Raw genomic sequence first — 20,159 nt, 5'->3', positions numbered from 1 at the left:
TGGCATCCTTAGTTTATATAATCAGGTACATAGTCGGTTTTTGAAAATTTTATATAATTCTACATTATTAAATCAACAAATTTAGTTACATATGGCACATCAATTCCTTTCGACTAAAACATATTTTAGTAATTAGCAACTCCTAATACCTGTAACTTGATCAGTGGCTAAATAAAATTGTGAAAAGGAATTGAATCAACCTTTTGTTATTGAATTAAAATAAAATTAAATTATTAAAGAGTTGTACTATGTTTTGACCTACATGTACTTAATAGCTGTGATGCTAGAACATCTAATATTTGTAGGTTTAAGTCTACGTTAATCTTCTTTATTTCATAAGAATCAAGTAAATACTTTAAAATATTTAACGTGTCATTTTCGCCAAATACTAATTTTACATCATTTGGAAGTTTAACTAATAATTCTTGCAACAGTCTTTTTTTTAATAGTTTCAGTGGTTCCTCAGAAAGTTTATTTTGGACGTTATGAAGTGATATATTACCCAATTGATCAAAAATTTGTAAAGTAACAGTCTGTAATTATAAGAAATTCATAATTGAACAAAAAAATAACACTTCTTATAACATTAAAAAATAATAAATAAATATGAATTATTACTTGTAATATAGGTTCAGTAACATTTCCAAAGAGTAGCTTTGCCCATCGAACAACTGCCTCTTGCTGCAAGGCATTATTACTTCCAACTCCTGCCAATAATTCACAAATAAGATCGACAGCAACACATGTTAATATTAGATGTGAATCCAAATCATCAAGGTCCTCTGAAAATAAAAGTAAAAGAAAAGAAACATTTTATAACATACTCAATAATTTTTATAATACGTTATATTTACCTTCATAAGAACTTTTTACAGTTTCCCACCAATGAGTTAATAATGCAGAATCATTAGCACTCTCCATTGAATCAACAGCTTCGTAAGCAGAATCCACGCAAGAATATTCAGTTCTTTCAGTTATTAATTGTTGAAGTTCAGCTGCTAGACTTTTCTATTATAATAAGAGAGGTGAAATTTTATATATAATGATATGATTTATAAATTTCATTTAATTTGAAATATTTTGTCCATTAAAATTTACATTTAGTTACCGATTTAATATTCTCGACGAATCTCCACGGAATATCAGCTAAAGGCATTAATGTTGGTAACGGAACGTTTTCTTCTTCTTGTTCAATTTCAAAACCTGGAACGACTGTTCTTAAAGTATTAAAAACACCACTTACTGTTTTGACTAAAAATTTGTCAAATCGAGGTGCAACCACATCTGCTTTTTTATTGGCGTTACTACTTGGACGTAAAAAATGTCGCAATTGCGGTGGACATTCACTAGCCAAGCGTGCAGTTAAAGTTTTCAAATAATTCTCTAATTCAAGACGACCGCCTTTTGGTAATACCAAGTTTGACATAATAGGTGCTAATTCTGGAATCTATATATTTTACATTGCACAAAATAAATCAAAAAGTACCATAAAACAGTTAATAGGTATAAAATGTTAAATTCACCTCTTGTAGACTAGTATGTAACTGAGCAAAATCGCGATATTGTCTTCTAACAGTAGCAGTTGTAGTTTCAAATAGATCAACCCCCCGTTGTTCTATATCATCAAATTGAATACAATAAAGTAATTGTTGTGATCCATCAAGAGCTGTATGAAATTCTGTCCAAGGAATTGACAAATTTGTAAATTGACTACCTTCATATACTACGTAAGATTTTTCTTCCACATGTCTGAAATATATAATATAGATATATTAAATTATTTATTAAAAAAATCGAAATTATTATTAAATTATCGAAAAATATTAATACCCACAATGGTGTATTTACAGTTGACTTTTGCTGTAATACATTTCTAAGTCTAGCAATTGTTGTAGCAAAATCTGTAGGTTCCTCATATACAGGAGATATTTTATCCCCTTCTATTTCAGCATCTATCTCTACTATACTTTGACCCCATAGACCTCTATGTTCTGTACCTAAGTTATGTAAATGTAAAGTAGGTCTCTTATCATTTATAGATACTGAGGTATTCTCGTGCTTAATTAAAGGTTTAGTAGATGATTCAGATTTTGGTTTTGGTAGTGATCGTGGAATCACAGCTGCTGTTGCAGATGTTATACCATCTCCTAGAGCATTGGATATAACTTTCTGAAATAGTTCTTTTATTAGTTTGTAACAATCAATGATAAGTAAAATAAGCATTATAGAATTCTGCACATACTTTGACATGTGGAATATTCTCTTCCTGTTTACTTTGAACTTTGGCAACATTTTTTGGTGTTTGTTGCAGTAAAAAGTCAGATAAATTTTGAAATAACCAATTTGGAGAACTTACTGTTTCAACAACTATTAATAATCTTTTTGCTAAGATAGATAGTAACAGTTTACATGGTAATGAACTTGTTAACTCCCATTGTAAAAATTCTTGTGCTAGGATAGTAACCATTCGATGAAGCATATGTTCTAACACTGGCATATTACGAGAACCAGGATGTAAATATCTAAATGCTTCTTCAATATTTGGTGCAGTTCCTTTCTCAACCCGTCGTAATGCTCTACAATATAATATAATTAGTTTGAATAATTTATATTATAAACATATATATAAAACATCATACCTTTGATATTCTTTTAAATGTAATAAGAACACATTAAACAGCTTATGAGTAAGCTTTATTTTGTCTATTAAACTGATTTTATGAAACAGTTTGGTCAGTAATTTTTTTAGTAATTCTTGTGCTTCATTAGGGAATGATTTATCATCACTGATAGATTTATACCAAACCTTTATGCATTTTAAATTTATTTCTGTTACTAAATTATATATTTCTACTGCTCTCTTTCTTTTTAAAGAAGTATCTTTTCCACTAGATCTAATTACTACTTTTTCCTTTCGCTTTTCTTTAGATACTTGTGTTGAATTTGTGTTTTTATTTGTTCTTACTTCATTCTCATATTTACTAATACATTCACTTTTTTCTTTGGAATCAATTTGTAATTTCAAATTATTTACAAATTTGTTATATAACCAGTTATTAACAAACCTTATATTAAGTGGTCTATTAGCTTTTAATGCAACTTGAAATAAAAAACAACTGAGCCACACTGATAATATTGTAATAAAAATAGCCCATGAAATAGAAATATATAATGGTGTCAAACCAGCCCATTCTTGTATAATTACAGATAACAATGTAACTAATATACTTAAAATCAACAATATCTGGTTCAACCAGCTCATTGGTATAACTTCCTCCATTGTAAACATAATATAAGAATACTACTTTTAATATTACATTTTGTGCCAATATAATATAAATCTGCAAAAAAAATAAATATTTTTATTCCTCTACAAACTTACCATATTGTTCAGATATAAATACAGAAATGCTATTCATATAATAATTTTATAATAATTTCAATAGTGGGAACATAAAAAGCTTTCCTTTCAGTAAGCATTAATTAACATAACATTGTTGCATAAAAAATTCACTGTATCATTTAAAATTATGTCGTTAGAAAATCAAATATTTTTGTAATTATTAAATTATTTTTTAAATTAAACTTATTTCCTATTAAAATGACTTTAATAATTTATGAAATTTACCTTATGTATCTAAAACATTCCTATATTACTTGTATTGACATATTGATGTTTTATACTGCAACCTCGGCATGTTTTATTCTCGTTCGAATTGGATCATAAAATTCCTTAACGAACGTAACTCGTTTCACAGATACACATTAATAATCAGAGATCATTAACTTAATCCCTTTATACTTAAATACATCTGAATTTCTATCAACATTTTATTTTCTTTCGTGACTATACGATGAGACATAGATTACATTTTAGAAAGAATGGCGATCTTTGTCATCGCTTGATTATTCTCGTTTTAATAGAATAGGATACAAGATACACATGACAGTAATAATCACTGTAACTATTTCACAAATAAACGATACTTTATACAAACAAGATATATTGTTAAATTGTATTTAAATAAAGTCCTTAGATCATAAAACGTACCTGGTACTGTATCTCGAATTCGAGGTTACGAAAGTAATTGTTTTTCGCTTTTTGTTGATAAAGAACCACGTTAACATATGAATGCGCCGTTGCAAGTGTTGTGACACATGCGTACTTAAATATGTAGAACGTAGAAGATGACTGAATACAGAGTGCATAGATATAAGTTTAGTATTTTTTTATTTTATCATAAAATCTAGGAAAGTATTTGAATCATACACGTAATATCACTATTTAAATCAGGATTTTCATACCTATTTAATACAAATTGAATATGAAGATTATATAATCCTAATTAAATTGAAAAAATTGATAAATGTTAAAACTATACTCCAAAATCCGCAGTCTAATTATGATATTACAAAACAATATGTTATGTGTTATATTACCATATATATGTATTATCACAACATATTATCATTAAAATTATTTATCAACATATCTAAAAAAATATTTAGAAATTAATAATGACAATACAAGTCATAATTTAACAATTAATTGACATTATTTAAGATTGCAATAATATATTTATTATTTATTTATAAGTATGACATGTATAAGGTACAAATTTATTAAAGATATTTGTGTATAGGAAAATGTTTCATATATTTTATTAAAAGCGAAATTCCAGTTAAAAAGAGGAAATATTTATAGTATGCGATTCAAATCACTTCATTATTATTACTTATAATTATTAGGTATATACGTGTAATATGTACCTGTGTTTAGAAGATCAAGATAATTTCATTATAATCATACTAAACTAATAATTTTCTATCCGTTCTCAATGAACAAAATTTATCTATAACCTAAACCACGATCATTATATCTATATTATCACATAACTAGAAAATAAAACTGTTCGTTAACTTATCTAATAAATCTTATTTATCACGCTTGATAATAAATTTTTAAGTTTTCTTTCAGCCAAAGTAAGTAATTAACGACTCTATCTTTGAAAAAATAAATTATCAATTCTTTCCTTCTGCATCTATTCCGTTACACGTATAACAGACCGAAGAATTATGCTGTACAGTCGTTTTTCACGTTTCACTATTTCATACAAAGACGAGTCATACGATACGGTAATAATTTAAGTGGTAAAGAGCAACGATTCGTAATACATACGAATTACTCGTCGAGCTTGCTCGTAAAGCTATCCGTTTTCTAGCATTAGCATTTTCAGCACGTGGCTGTCTCGTGAAGAGGGACGGAGTGTGATAAAGTCATCCTAAACTGGAGCACCTCCACCCCATGCAGGTGCACGCACGTATGCATACACGTCCCAAAACTCCCAAAGAGTGCGGGCTCTAATTTTAGTTGGTGAAGCGTCAAAATAAGCGTAAGTCACCCGGGGGCCTTGTAAGGCTAGGGAGGCAATCCCGGGGACCCCCGGCATGCACTCCTCGACAGCCACGGCATCCACGTACCGACAACTCTATTTTTGTTATTTCTTTATTTGTAGCACAGTTTTATCGCTCGTCTTGGGTTACGGATTTTCCTTCGAACAAGAGTCTATAATCGACCGTCTTCGAACTCGAAAGATGCGAGAGATGTTTTTGTTGTGGGATTAAAGTACGGTCATTGATGCTGGAGATAATTACTTTGATGTCGAAACGAGTAATAGATAAATATTAGGTAATTTAGATAATTATATCCAGAAAGATAAATGGACAAGGAAATAAATGAGATGTTTCGTTTTACGATGAAATTAAATTTCACGAATAAATCGTACGGAGAATTGATAAATTTAATTATTTCTGTTTTAAAGGATTTGCTATGATCTTCTAATTGGCTCGTAATGTCTTCGTAAATTGTTATGGCTGAACAGGTGTAGCCTGTAGATCTATTTCTGGATCGAAGTATCGTCGGTTCTTAATATAGAGTAACTAATCCTCTTGAAGATTTAACGCTTACATTATATCTAATTTTCAGTGTCATATAAATAATAATAATAATAATGATAAGCGAACAGAGAATTATTCATAATTTTTCTTAATTACTGTGTAACTCTATAGTCTGTTGAAAGAAATGAGAATATGTATAGTCACTTAAAGTTGCACACAAACTGGCCAGCTGCCAGAGCACACTGTAGTTAAATGTCATGAGAACCCAAAACACAATAATTCTCTTGAACTTTATCTATAAAATCGTAATTTGTACCCGTCCATTATGTCATTGTTTTGAGTAATCGCCAGAAATATCACGTACGATAAGGTTCACATAATCCGACATTGAATTATTATATAATACAGTTTTATTATCATCAATTATATGATATAATAAGAACAATACGCCAGGCAGCAATATGAGCCGACGTTGATGCGCCTGGTCATGGTTTCCCATATCATATACTTCACTCTCGTCGATTACCACCCCGTGCGTATCGCAAATGCCAAATTACGTGCGCTTACGATTTCAAGAAAGCCTTTGTATCTGTATGTGTATGTGTGCGTGTCTGTACGATACATGTAAGTCAGCGTATACATAATGACAAGGCCGAGAAGGGCTTGTTGCAATGGCCGAGGAGATTATTATCAATAAATTAATTAACGTTAAAATAACAAACAGTCATGTTGTACAAACTAAAAAGTAAAGTACAGTCTGATAAATGTGTAGAATAAAGGCACTTCAGTAATTTTCCTTTCCCAAATCTCGTTTTCCCCCATTCTACCTTCTTCTCTCTTTCTTCCCCTTGGCATCGGTGAATCCATATGTGAAAGGGTCACAGCTCGAGCACGAATAGAAAAAAAAGAAAAGAAAGCAGGTGAAAATCATGAACCCCTGTGATCGGTGCACCACCTTAGAAGCACTTGCGGTGCACGATGCCAGGTCCGGACTCGTCGTACTCCTGCTTGGAGATCCACATCTGTTGGAAGGTGGACAGTGAGGCCAAGATGGATCCACCGATCCACACGGAGTACTTCCTCTCGGGGGGAGCGATGATCTTGATCTTGATGGTCGATGGAGCCAGGGCAGTGATTTCTTTCTGCATACGATCGGCAATACCGGGGTACATGGTGGTACCGCCAGAGAGTACGGTGTTGGCGTACAGATCCTTACGGATGTCGACGTCGCACTTCATGATGGAGTTGTAGACGGTTTCATGGATACCGCAGGACTCCATACCCAGGAAGGAAGGTTGGAACAGGGCTTCTGGGCAACGGAACCTCTCGTTACCGATGGTGATCACCTGTCCATCGGGCAACTCGTAGCTCTTCTCGAGGGAGGTGCTGGCAGCAGCGGTGGCCATTTCCTGTTCGAAGTCCAGGGCGACATAGCAAAGTTTCTCCTTGATGTCGCGCACGATTTCTCGCTCAGCCGTGGTCGTGAAGCTGTAACCTCTCTCGGTAAGGATCTTCATGAGGTAGTCGGTCAAATCGCGACCGGCCAAGTCCAGTCGGAGGATGGCGTGAGGAAGGGCGTAACCTTCGTAGATGGGTACGGTGTGCGAGACACCATCTCCCGAGTCCAAGACGATACCGGTGGTACGACCGGAAGCGTACAGAGAGAGCACGGCCTGGATGGCGACGTACATGGCCGGGCTGTTGAAGGTTTCGAACATGATCTGGGTCATCTTTTCGCGGTTAGCTTTCGGATTCAGAGGGGCTTCGGTGAGAAGGACTGGATGTTCCTCAGGAGCAACTCGCAATTCGTTGTAGAAGGTGTGGTGCCAAATCTTCTCCATATCATCCCAATTGGTAATGATACCGTGCTCTATAGGATACTTTAAGGTAAGTATACCTCTTTTACTTTGGGCCTCGTCTCCTACGTAGCTGTCTTTCTGACCCATACCGACCATCACACCCTGCAATAATTATTAACAGTATTAGCGAGACATGGTAACGAAAAAATGGCGTACATATTGGAATTTCATGGTGATTTTCAAAATTTCCATACCTGATGACGTGGGCGGCCAACAATGCTGGGGAAGACAGCACGCGGTGCGTCATCTCCAGCGAATCCCGCCTTGCACATACCGGACCCATTGTCCACGACTAGTGCCGCAACATCATCATCACACATCTTGTTTGATTATTAGTGTTACCTACTGTAGAAATGAAATTTGAAATGCATATGAACCTGTATTTCGTGCGTTTGTTTTCGATCATATTTTTTCTTTTATTAAGTGGTTAATAGTTAGATATTAATATTTTAATGCAATTTTTACTTCTTCGCAGGTATCTTGATAAGAGGTTTGAGAATTAGGAGTTTGAATCAGTAAAAGAACAAAAATCATACAATTTTTATGGAGCAAATGCGCGGTATTAAAAATAGGTAGAAGAAGTCCGTTTCAATCACTAGAATTTGAATTGCGAAAAAGAATGTTTGGTATAATCAATAAAATATCGAGAATTTCAATAGATACTACTTACAAGCAGAATAAATATCAAAATAAATATCGTTAGCAATTTTAACGAGAGATACTAAAAAGGAGCTGTTAATTTAAACTAAATATTTGTCATAAGAATTAGTCGACATATTGCAGCTATTTAATCGTTGATTATTAAAATACTACCATAATTATACGATCGAATAATTATCATCGTTAAACGTTTGCTACGCATTGTTTTAAAAGAAGAGCGTTTAATTGTAAACCAATCGAACAAAGATTCGCCTATTAAAGCCAACGGTAGCAACGTATACTAAAAAGAGCACAGGCATTGGTATCACATTTGCGGAACATCACTTCACAATGAGGATTCGATGACATGCAAGGATCCTGCAACGATCGACTGCGTTCGGTCCTCGTACACTCTCTTGGCAAGGTCGATACTGATTTCCGGTGCGAAGTCACTGAAACGACGCGAATTACACCTTGCAAAAACCTCGTTTCTACACACTGTTTCCTGTTCCCCAAGGCACGAGGACCGAGCCGATCGTCCGCGATTATCATGCGTGCAACCCTCGTCTCGATCCAACGATCAAGAAGAAAGCTCACCGGTTACACACCAGCACGCTGTTTTAGCGGATGCAAACTAACGGAACACTCGTTCGATTTACCGTTCGCTAATGAGTCGAGAGATCGGCAATGGTCGCTTAGGGCGTACGTCGTGCAAGAGACCGAGAGCGGCGAGTGGCACAGTGCCGGCTCTGTGGGGTCCCTTTATCCATATCGGTTCGCAGCCGAAAATAGCGATCCGCCCCTTAGATGGAAATCTATCGTGCATTAACACTCGTCTCGGCCCGCCGCCACCGCCTAGTCCTTAGCCGCCCTAACCGTGACGCCGAGAAGGAGAGACGCCGTGCGTCGCGACGAGGCGGCGGCCGACGGCCCCCCAATCCAAATAAGGACTCGTCACGCGCCAGGGCCGTCTTCCGTTAGGCGCTAATCGGCCGAGGGTCGAAGGGCACCAGCGTCCAATCTGATTCATCCTCCAATTTATGTGCCATCATATTCATCAACCGGAAGGTAGACACAGAGCACATGTACAGCTTGTTCTTCTTACTTAACGTGTCCTGTATCTAATGTTTCTTCATTTTTCAAAATATTCGAGGTACCTGGTATGTTTTAAATAAAGTTACGTTATAGACAAAGGCTGTAAGAAAATGACAAAATATGTTCAATCGATCGAAGAACAACGGAGATGATTTAAAGTAGACGATGAAGTTTAGTTTCCTTTCAACTTAAATGCGGATAGAACATTTGATTTCTATCGTCGAAGAAAGGAAGAGGCGATCTCCGAACGACTATAGCTATGACGTTCGTGCATTTATGGCAGGATCAAAGGTGCAAAAATGTATAAAATGTCCGAAGTTTACGATATTTGGCGGGTGTTTTGTTTAGATTCTATTTCTTTAGTTGTCTTAAATATGAATTTACGTAAATATCCGCGGCGTATTTGTATCTGGTAATGCGATTACGAGTGTATAAATACTTGCTGCTGTATTTAACCGGAAAATTAGGATTTACGTGTAAGTTGAATTTAGTTAATTAAAAGCAGAAAAAAATGTTATGTGGGTGTATTAGTAATAGCATTAGTAATAGTCTATAAATATAGAGCTTAGTGAAGCTTATGGGATCTTGAGATTGCAATGTTTTTGAATGAAAAGTTTAGATCGGTGTGTCGGTAGCTTTTAATAGACATGAAAGTTTATGAGGTTCGGACGAAACGTGCTTCGTGAAAGGAAGATTCAACAAAGTGGATTTCGATGTTTACGATACGTAGTAAATGAATGTTTATCAATTAATGAATGTTTCGTTTAGGACTGCGTTATTTTCGAATTTAAGTTAGGAGGATACGCATCCGGTTAATAAGAAGGGATAAACCCAAAGAGAAACCTGGAATAAATTTCTTAAATACGAGATGATCTTTCAACAAAAGAAATCTTTCAATAAATACGTTATAGTTAAAATTTAATCACTAGATACGCGTAACTGAAATTAAGTTGAATTTTGCGTGCCTTGCGAAATATATTTCGTGCGTTCTCCTCTGACTGAATCGACGATATCTCGGAACTACTCTATCCGTAACAAATTTAAAAAATTTGTAAAAAATTTTCACGCAGAATTTACAGTACAACGATAAAACAATAAAAAAATATCGGATCGAAATAAATAAAAAGATCGATCTGCTTAAAATCTAGGAAAAGTAAAATACTAAAACAACGAAAAGCATAAAAGCAAAAGCGTAACACCCATAGAAGTAGCATAATAGAAATTTAAATATTATCCCTCTAAAACGAATGTATTAACCCAACCGATTATCGTTCTAATTTCACCGATTGACGTTCGATTTCTCTGATTTCACAATTTCGAACTTTCGTGATTCGAAACTTCTCTCTTGAAATATTAAATTTTTAAGGCCGCTGATCTCTGAAATGTCCACGATAACAAGCGCATTATTTCGCGGCTGTCATTCATACTCGTAAACGAATAATATATGACTTCATATGGCCGCAGCGTGCCAACAATAATAATTCGAATTACAGTTGGGACGCGACGCCATTTTCGATGCTAAACGATCCGTATATTATGGTTGCGTGCAACGCCGGGTGTAAATGGCTCAATCAGCCATTTACGGCCAATGAAATGCATATAGAATCGAATTATTGGACGATTAGGCTGCTTTCTATAATTGGGAGTGCACGGGGCGACCACGTAGCTCGAGCCACCACCGATCCCCTCCACCTTTTTGCAAGAGCCACCGTCGAACCGTGCGACCGATTCGCAGATTCGCATTGCCGTGTTTCAACCCCGAAACGGCACGTCTTTATCGCAAACGAACTTCCACACGGAATCCCCTTATACGCATACAGACGGTGATTCGATCGATCGACCAACAGTTTCCAAGTTTCGTGACCGTGCAAGAAGATGACAATGTTCGGTGGAATGTTCGAAGGTGATGAGATTTTCATTTATATAAGAATATCGATAGAAATTGAGGGGCTCATGACAAAGACGACCCTTGCCAAGCCTTTTTGCTATTTAGATAGTAACGCGTTTCGGAAAATTCACGACTTAGCGGAATCGGTATTACGAAAAATGATCTATGTCCTGATCTATCGTCGAACGAAAATCGAACAGTTGTGCCAAAACTTTATAATTGAATTAGATATAGCTGTTGGATATAGATCGATATACTTAGAGGCACGCTCGTAGTTATAATGCGATACGATGAATATTTCGTTAAGAAAAATTGTAATGTACGAAAAACGCTACGGGGTATTCTTTGAATTTCCTGAGAAAAGACAAACATAAACAAGAGTCGTTTTTGCTACCAGGCCTTTGATTATAACTTTCGCGGAGAATTAAGTACGTTAAAGTACTTTATCAATGTACGTTGTCAGTGATGTAATTATCGGTTAAAGAAAGATATCGACGATAATAATTGTTGTTTAACTTAAGTGTTGATATCTTTCGTCGTAACCGTAGAGTATATTATAGAGTTGTAAAGAATTCGAGTTGCACGTAGAATTGCAAGAATTGCAATTACAAGAAAGAGGAAACTTTATAGAAGAATGGAGGAATTTTGAAGAACCAAATTCTTCTTTTCATGCATGTGCACTTAGTGTGTAATTCAACAATTTCAAGGAAGTAAGAAGACGGCAAAATAATTCTACGTATAAGGATATTCGGACTACCTTTTGTATAAATATCACAATATCAAATTTGAGCAATTGATTAGCGTGATGAATACAAATTTGCAGATACTGCGATGCGAAAGACACAAACAGGACAAGCACTCAATGTATGGACTACGCTAAAGGAGAAAGCCAGCATTAAAGGAGAGCGTGTTCCTGGATGAGGGCGCGTCTATCCTTAACAAATTGACGACGAAGCTTACGATAACGTAAAGAAGTCCGTTTGGATACCCCGGTAATTTTGATAGAAGCAATGAGTTACTCCTTCGCGTAATTCAATCCATGCATGGTAGATGACGATACGTATATTACTGTCCCTTCCAAAATGTTATTTATGTTGAATACGAGTGTTGAGATTTGAATAAATATATTTTTTCTAGAAATTCTAGAGATTTTAAATTTGTTAAGCCGATATTTTACCCAGTTTTTATTGATGTATGCAAAACTTTTATCTAGTACAGCCTATCGATACGAACGTATAGTAATTGATGGCTAGCCCCTTTCTTTCAATTTGATCCTAATATTTGCAGTGTCCCCCCCATTGCAAATGCACGATTCTAATGAGAAATTATCCGGTTTGTATCTCATTGTAACATATTTAATCGTAATGTAGTGTGAAATAATGTTTTGATCAACAAAGATGAAATATTTTTCGATTCGATCAGAAGAATAGATACTTCATGATTGAAGAATAATGTGCGAAAGATATAATAGAATTGAAAATAAATCGATTATTAAACAGCAATTGATATTCAGGGAATCGTAAAATGAAAAGCTACGTTTTGATTAGTTGTAAGAATATAAGACTGATTTATTCCGTAGATGTAAACTTATATACAAAAGATGACGTGTATGTTCAGACCATGTTCGTCGGAAAAAATCTCACCGCCACGTAGAAACAGTGCCGATAGAATTGAACTAACGGAGTCGCAGCTAGACGAAGCGGTACGGCAGTGAACGGTGTGTTTGGGGAAAAGGTGTAGCAATAACAATATCGATAGTAATAATAATTTGAATCGAGCATAACTGCTTAGAAGCACTTGCGGTGAACGATGCCAGGGCCGGACTCGTCGTACTCCTGTTTGGAGATCCACATCTGTTGGAAGGTAGACAGGGAGGCCAAGATGGATCCACCGATCCATACGGAGTATTTCCTCTCGGGGGGAGCGATGATCTTGATCTTGATGGTCGATGGAGCCAGGGCAGTGATTTCTTTCTGCATACGGTCGGCAATACCGGGGTACATGGTGGTACCGCCAGAGAGTACGTTGTTGGCGTACAGATCCTTACGGATATCGACGTCGCACTTCATGATGGAGTTGTAGACGGTTTCATGGATACCGCAGGATTCCATACCCAAGAAGGAAGGTTGGAACAGGGCTTCTGGGCAACGGAACCTCTCGTTACCGATGGTGATCACCTGTCCATCGGGCAACTCGTAGCTCTTCTCGAGGGAGGTGCTGGCAGCAGCGGTGGCCATTTCCTGTTCGAAGTCCAGGGCGACATAGCAAAGTTTCTCCTTGATGTCGCGCACGATTTCTCGCTCAGCCGTGGTCGTGAAGCTGTAACCTCTCTCGGTGAGGATCTTCATGAGGTAGTCGGTCAAATCGCGACCGGCCAAGTCCAGACGGAGGATGGCGTGAGGAAGGGCGTAACCTTCGTAGATGGGTACGGTGTGCGAGACACCATCTCCGGAGTCCAAGACGATACCGGTGGTACGACCGGAAGCGTACAGGGAGAGCACGGCCTGGATGGCGACGTACATGGCCGGGCTGTTGAAGGTTTCGAACATGATCTGGGTCATCTTTTCGCGGTTAGCTTTTGGGTTCAGGGGAGCTTCGGTGAGGAGGACTGGGTGTTCCTCAGGGGCAACACGCAATTCGTTGTAGAAGGTGTGATGCCAGATCTTCTCCATATCATCCCAGTTGGTGATGATACCGTGCTCGATCGGGTATTTCAAGGTGAGAATACCTCTCTTGCTCTGTGCCTCGTCGCCGACATAGCTGTCTTTCTGACCCATACCGACCATCACACCCTGATGTCTGGGGCGACCTACGATCGAGGGGAATACGGCACGGGGAGCGTCGTCTCCGGCGAAACCGGCCTTGCACATACCGGATCCATTGTCGACAACAAGGGCTGCTACTTCGTCGTCGCACATTTTGCTTTTTCTTCGATTTTAAGTGTCTGTAACAGAAATCGCAGTCGTTCTTAATTTCACATCGTTACTTTCTTTATATGACCGTTTGATAACATTGATGTCTAGTGTCATCAAATATTTGATTTTATCAAATACATATCTGTTTCCAATGTTATCGTAGCGAGTACATCTATTTCCGTAGATTTTGCACTGATTTATTGCGAAAACCTGTCGGAGATTTGTGACGTATGGCACTAATACTTGATGGATTGCAAAAATTCGTTCGAATGTATCTTCGATGGAAAACAATCGTGTTTATATCAGGAAAAAAATGTGAGTAAAATCGTAAGAAAAGTACGTGTAGCTGAAAGGGCTAGGAGTGAAATTCTATCATCATTTTCAGCAACTCAATAGTTTCGAGAGAAAGAATTCTTGTGCGAAATCCTGATTCTTCTATTTTAACTCAACAACACAGAAAATGATTTTTATAACTTGCAAAATTCTACTTTGCGTTATATTTAATTTACTAAACGAAAATCTAAGAGTCAGTTTTTAAGTAGCAAAAATATTCTCACGAAACAAAATGAAAACAAAAAGAAGAATTCAAAATAATTCTCCAACGAAAGAGAAAACAATCGTTCGCTCGATAAATATCGTTCAGCTAGAAAATATGTGTACGTAAAAGTGTAGGAAGCTAGTGAAACGGTATAGGCATCGTGTAGCGTGATGAAGTTTTCGCGGAAAGCGTCGACGCTCGCCAGAATTGACCCAGTTGCCTATAAAACGATAGGCAAGCGGCCCCGGCGTCGCGGCACTATTTCGGGGCGCCGCGACGCTAACTTTAGACGTACGACCGACGGACGATCCCTAATAAGTGCAAGCGACGATTATGGTGGGTAACATCGTCTCTGCTCGCCGCGGCTCCGCTCGGACCACGAAAGATACAGCATAACGACGTGGCTCGCGCGTGCCAAAATTATGCTCTGCTCGCAAAAGGACTAACTTCGCACACGGGCAAAGACCTCGAATATGCCTAAACATGACGATAGAGTCGGCCATTCGCCCCGTGCTGGTATTTTTGGCACTCGTGATTAGCTGGTTAGAAGAATTTCGATATCGAGAGAAGAAATTCGCGAAAATGACGATACACCAGCGAGGAAATTTTAAAAACGATTGGAAATTCGTCGATGACAGCTATCTTTTGTAATCAGTGCGAGTATTCTTTCAAGTATACAGTTATATGTAATTTTGCAAGCAGAAAGTAGTTAGTTTGAGGTTTTGGGTTTTGATATCTTTTCATATCGTTAATTGGATTTTGCGTTGCCATAAATGGGATAGTAATTTATGATTTTACCGTTGGATAGGTGTTAGCAAGATGCGATGGTTTTAAAGTAGATATTTTGTAAGTGCAGAGAACAGATGTAATTTGTAGAACTTGCTGTTTAATGATCTCAAATTTACTAAGATAAATGTTATCAAATAATGCAAAGACGACTTGGACCAATTTAAAGGTTCTCGTATGTCAAAATTAAACAATAGCGTGGTAATATCTAATTTCATATATATCTTTCTTTTTTAAAAAATTCGAACGATAAACGAGAAAATTTGTTCTACTCTAAAAATAGTATTTCTAACTATTCTCGGTAACTTAATAAGGCCAGCGAAATCGTGTACACAAAACGTATAGAACGAATAAAAAGTTTCAATGATGCCGTATGATTGATTCAAATCGACGATAAGAAATAAAAATTCTTTTAGAAAATAAATCTGGTCTACTATATACATAGCACTCTTCGTTGATGAGTAATTTATAAATACATATGAAATTTAAACACTAACCTGATTTAATATTTCAAATATTACGATAAAAATATATAAAATATTAGCAAAAACACAGATATCTAGTGTTGGATACTTTCGATTGCAAGAGCGAATTTTCCTAAAGAGATCGTATTACTTGTTGCGTTTAAAACAAAGGTAGATATCAAAAGATCGAATAAAACAATTGCTTCGACATTTGACGGAAAGAAAATCTAAAACCAATTATTACCATCCGAACTTTTCAATAAAAGCCAAGATTCTATATCGCATTAATAAACTGCAAACAAGTATCAAAATACGATTTAACGTACACGATGCAGCTGAAGGAACTCTTTTAAAATTAAGCTATCGTACAAATCTAAATTGTAAATAATCGGTGGTTTTCTGTTAATAAAAATTAATCAGTTAAGTGATTTCTATTACACAAATGCTACAAAATTACTTCTGGTTCTCAGAACACACGCAATTAACCCTCGATGCTATTTCAGATGCGAGATACCGGAAGGAAACTCGACCACTCCCTTAAAAGTCTAACAGCGTACCGCTACGCCTGCAACTATGGCTCTCTTCTATCCAAAGGATCGGTTGAAAAATCCTACGACCCGATTGATATAACAAAATCAATCGCAGGAATCGATCGGCTTCCGGTATCTTCGATGGTGTCGAGGGTTCTTGGTGGTAGCCGATAGCGTCCGTGATAAATGAAATATCGTTTCCAGAGAACAGTTTCTACGTACCGTGCACGGGACAGAGTTGGAGTGGCGTCTGTGCCTCGGGAGCGTCCCGACGTCGAATATATGCTCTCGTCAGAACGCCCCCGCATTCTCGTGGGATGCTTCTTGCCCGACAGGCACGAAAAAGGCTTGCCTCGCGTGGCGTCGCGACGCTCGCCGAACTAGGCGGCCCCAGGCCCTAAGCGGACCGAGGAAAATGCGCCGCTTTGAAAATTCACACTATCGTCTCTTCCTATGCTTCTACCATCTTTCGTTCCTCTTTTACTCTATAACGCTTCGTTTCTTCTCTTGGCCCTTCTTCGTATCCGAAGGATATCTTTTCCGAAATACGGCTTCCAAGTTTCCATCGATACCGTTTCTTCTTTCTCGTTTCTTTTCTAAATATCTTTTCTCTTATCTAAATAATTTTTTCGAAACAGTTTCGAGAAGGATTTCCACACATACCGTTTTTCCTTCTGTTTTCTTCTTTACTTTCGTATTTGAAATACGATTTCTTCGAAAAAATGTCTAAAAGAGAGTTCCCGTAAATATCGTTTCCTCTTCCGTTGCTTTTCTTCGAACCTATAGAATAATTCTCCTGAAATAGTTGCGAAGGAAGCTTTCATAGATACCGTCTCTTTTGCGTCGATTCTTCGTATCTGAAGAATAATTTTTCTAAGGGAGCTTCGTCAAGCATCGTTTCTTCTCCCATTTTGGGAAGAAACGGTGGACCGCTGATCTTACGATCGCGAATCGTTTATTCTAAGAATTAACTGAAACAAACAGAGAATTTTATCGAACGGATTATCAGAGAATTTGTGCCCGAGCTTGTGTTTAGTAGCCTGTTTTGTTTCAACATGTTCCATGAAAGCTAAGTTAAACTTAGGGGCTAAGGTGTATGCTACTAGTTCTCCAAGTCACCAGTTAGGTTTTCATCTTGTTTTATTACGGAAGTCGGCTTTCGTGCTTCTATCGTTTTGCTTAAAGTGCCATGTAATGTAAGAGCTGGCTGCGCTTTGCTTGCACGGAGTATGATGTATATAGAAAGCGGGAGCACTGATTTATCTCATGTACAAATAGAGTTCCGCGTAAATTCTCGAAGTACTTATGCTAGACTTAATATCGTACTTCAGAAAGATGCAAATTGGCTGTTAACTGTTAATGTTTCAATGTCTGGAAATTGTCTCGACTCGTTGTTAAACGAGACTTTTCCATGGAAAAGTAAGAGGCAATCGTAGTTTCAGTTACGTAAATGAGGCACGTAACTGAAGCATATTTTCAAATTTTTGTTTATTTCTGTGGGTATGAACAAGTACTAGAAATTTTATGTCATTTCTCTGTAAGAAAAAGACAGCTTCTCCACTCGATTTCGAGTGAAATTCACCCGCAAAATACGATCACCGTCTAGAAATATAGGACACGACGAATGCTAAGAATTTTCAATATCACAAAGACCAAATGTGCTGTTGTGGATTTTGTTTGTACTTCGTGTCATCATCTTTCGTGAATTTTACTTTAAATTGTAAATTGAAAAGTGATCTTCCATGCTTATCGTTTACTTTTACCTTTCATAAAATAGAAAATAGTATATTTGTTGCATGTCTCATTCCTACGAATTAAAATTTGTCTAACTCCAAACGTTATCATAGTTATCAGACAGTATCAAAAACCTAATATTTAATAAACTCTTGTAAGATTATGTTTTGTCAGCACGTACAGACTTTAATCCATATTCATTTAACGTCTAAATTATTAATACATTTCCACAAACATTTTGTTTGAGCCAAATCTAACGTTTACTATAATTCTTATCGATCTTTTCATGAAAAGTACATGATGGGTCAGGAAATTTAAATTATTTTTCGATTTTAGTACGGAATCGTTCAGTGCTAAAATTACATAAAATACAAACAACGGATTGCTACAGAAAATATAGACGTCTCGATGGATTAACACATTAGCTGCCACTGACATGGCCAATTGTTAATCACTAAGAAAGGAAGAATTTCTCATTTGTGCAAAGCCAGGTTCTTCAATTCTTATCGTAACCATAGAAATTATTTAAGAAATTAATTGTAGCAACCAGTGACCTTAATTGCCATTTTCTACTTTGAGATTCTCGTAAAATTATCAGCTACAAATGTGTTGAGTAGATCGTTTCTTCAATACGATCAAATTTAGTTTTACTCGTAGGCTGACAACGGATCGAGCTTGATCCCTGCGCGATACGTGCTCTCCTCTTTCCCCCAGATATCACAGTAGGAGGAATATTTCGAGATTACGCACCGGGACGAAAATAAATCGCAGGATCCGTAGCTCTTTTATCGGCCATCGTATTCGCTTATCGACGGAAAAGGCTTTCGGTGAACGAAGCGGGCAAAATTACGAAAATGACCAAACTCCTGGCACGTTGCACGATTACCAAACGGCTGAGTAAAAAAAGAAAGTTTGAATTTTTCTAGTGAATATTTACGTGGATTTAGAAAAATATATAGTAAAGGGGACCGTGCAGGAGTAGATTAGTCATTTTAGGCCAAGGTCATTCGTTAAGACCACGTCACAACAATAGTTATTTTAAAACCACTCGAACGCCGACTTTACCCTGCTCTCGCAGACATATTCGGACTTGAGCATCGCGAAGAAAAGAGCAATTCTTTTCTACATAAATTCCTGTATATCAGATACATGTACGATGAAACACGTGTATAACAGATACACATACGACACGTGCAGCATCGGATGCTGATAATATGTAGCGAATAAAAATTCGTATGTAAATATTTGGCGAACGGATAATAGACATGTGGAATTATAATTAAACGAGAGTTGTGTTTGTTGTTTGTGTTTGAGATGTATTTCCGTATTTGATCGCTTATCCTCTAAACTTAGTTCTGAATAATTTAAATTCAGCAACGCCGATATGCGATACGTTACTCGGAGTGAACGCGAAAGGATATCGAAATCTAGGGAAAAGTCAATGTCTAGTTAATCCTATTAGGGTCGAGCTTTTTGAGTAAGTGTATATATTTTTATGTAACAATTTACGTTACAGGTGTTTCACCGACAAAGTCGACAAGAATCGCAGACTTACGAGAGACGGAACAACATTCTTAAGGAGATCGAACGTGAACATTTCCCAAAAGAGTTTCTGCTCTCGAGCAAGGACATCGTACATTTTAGGTACGTATTAAGGAAAGCAAATACGCCGAATGTAACAAAGCATAATTAACGCATCGAAGTTGAAGGATATGACTAATGATATGAGAGAATGTATATTTAATTTGACTTTTTGATATATCGTATAACAATATAGCAATATAATGTATAATATTTACAAAATAAATTAAAA

The 20,159-nt window shown here is 36.7% G+C and overlaps 3 protein-coding genes across 3 annotated transcripts; all 3 read right to left on the bottom strand.

Moving 5' to 3' along the window:
• Positions 1–121: 121 nt before the first annotated feature.
• LOC138180172 (uncharacterized) lies at positions 122–4,287 on the bottom strand. The gene is made up of 10 exons (XM_069113745.1): positions 4,052–4,287; positions 3,629–3,965; positions 2,640–3,341; positions 2,243–2,576; positions 1,835–2,169; positions 1,524–1,749; positions 1,109–1,447; positions 855–1,008; positions 619–782; positions 122–533 (listed from the first exon to the last, which is right to left on the bottom strand). Exons 3-10 carry the CDS (start codon positions 3,287–3,289, stop codon positions 234–236), a joined length of 2,502 nt encoding a protein of 833 aa, XP_068969846.1. The 5' UTR covers positions 3,290–3,341; positions 3,629–3,965; positions 4,052–4,287; the 3' UTR covers positions 122–233.
• Positions 4,288–6,722: 2,435 nt separating this feature from the next.
• LOC138180175 (actin, muscle) lies at positions 6,723–9,207 on the bottom strand. Its single transcript, XM_069113750.1, has 3 exons — positions 9,056–9,207; positions 7,952–8,102; positions 6,723–7,859 (listed from the first exon to the last, which is right to left on the bottom strand). The coding sequence occupies exons 2-3, from the start codon at positions 8,075–8,077 to the stop codon at positions 6,855–6,857; spliced, it is 1,131 nt and encodes a 376-aa protein (XP_068969851.1). The 5' UTR covers positions 8,078–8,102; positions 9,056–9,207; the 3' UTR covers positions 6,723–6,854.
• A 3,709-nt stretch (positions 9,208–12,916) lies between these two features.
• On the bottom strand, positions 12,917–16,976 carry LOC138180174 (actin, clone 205-like). Its single transcript, XM_069113749.1, has 2 exons — positions 16,835–16,976; positions 12,917–14,323 (listed from the first exon to the last, which is right to left on the bottom strand). The coding sequence occupies exon 2, from the start codon at positions 14,295–14,297 to the stop codon at positions 13,167–13,169; it is 1,131 nt and encodes a 376-aa protein (XP_068969850.1). The 5' UTR covers positions 14,298–14,323; positions 16,835–16,976; the 3' UTR covers positions 12,917–13,166.
• Positions 16,977–20,159: the final 3,183 nt, after the last annotated feature.

The sequence above is a fragment of the Bombus flavifrons genome, chromosome 5, assembly GCF_040668555.2.
Source record: "Bombus flavifrons isolate JBK064 chromosome 5, iyBomFlav1_principal, whole genome shotgun sequence".
Lineage (NCBI taxonomy): Eukaryota > Metazoa > Arthropoda > Insecta > Hymenoptera > Apidae > Bombus > Bombus flavifrons.
This window is presented reverse-complemented; position numbering and strand designations above follow the sequence as displayed.

What these genes read in the sequence shown, in the direction of transcription:
- LOC138180172 (XM_069113745.1), bottom strand. Translation starts at nt 3,289, where the DNA reads ATGTTTACAATGGAGGAAGTTATACCAATGAGCTGGTTGAACCAGATA. An exon ending in CATTTAAAAGAATATCAAAG is followed by an intron (nt 2,577 to 2,639) that starts GTATGATGTTTT and finishes ATTATATTGTAG; the next exon opens with AGCATTACGACGGGTTGAGA. An exon ending in TACATACTAGTCTACAAGAG is followed by an intron (nt 1,448 to 1,523) that starts GTGAATTTAACA and finishes TAAAATATATAG; the next exon opens with ATTCCAGAATTAGCACCTAT.
- LOC138180175 (XM_069113750.1), bottom strand. Translation starts at nt 8,077, where the DNA reads ATGTGTGATGATGATGTTGCGGCACTAGTCGTGGACAATGGGTCCGGT. An exon ending in TTGGCCGCCCACGTCATCAG is followed by an intron (nt 7,860 to 7,951) that starts GTATGGAAATTT and finishes TAATTATTGCAG; the next exon opens with GGTGTGATGGTCGGTATGGG.
- LOC138180174 (XM_069113749.1), bottom strand. Translation starts at nt 14,297, where the DNA reads ATGTGCGACGACGAAGTAGCAGCCCTTGTTGTCGACAATGGATCCGGT.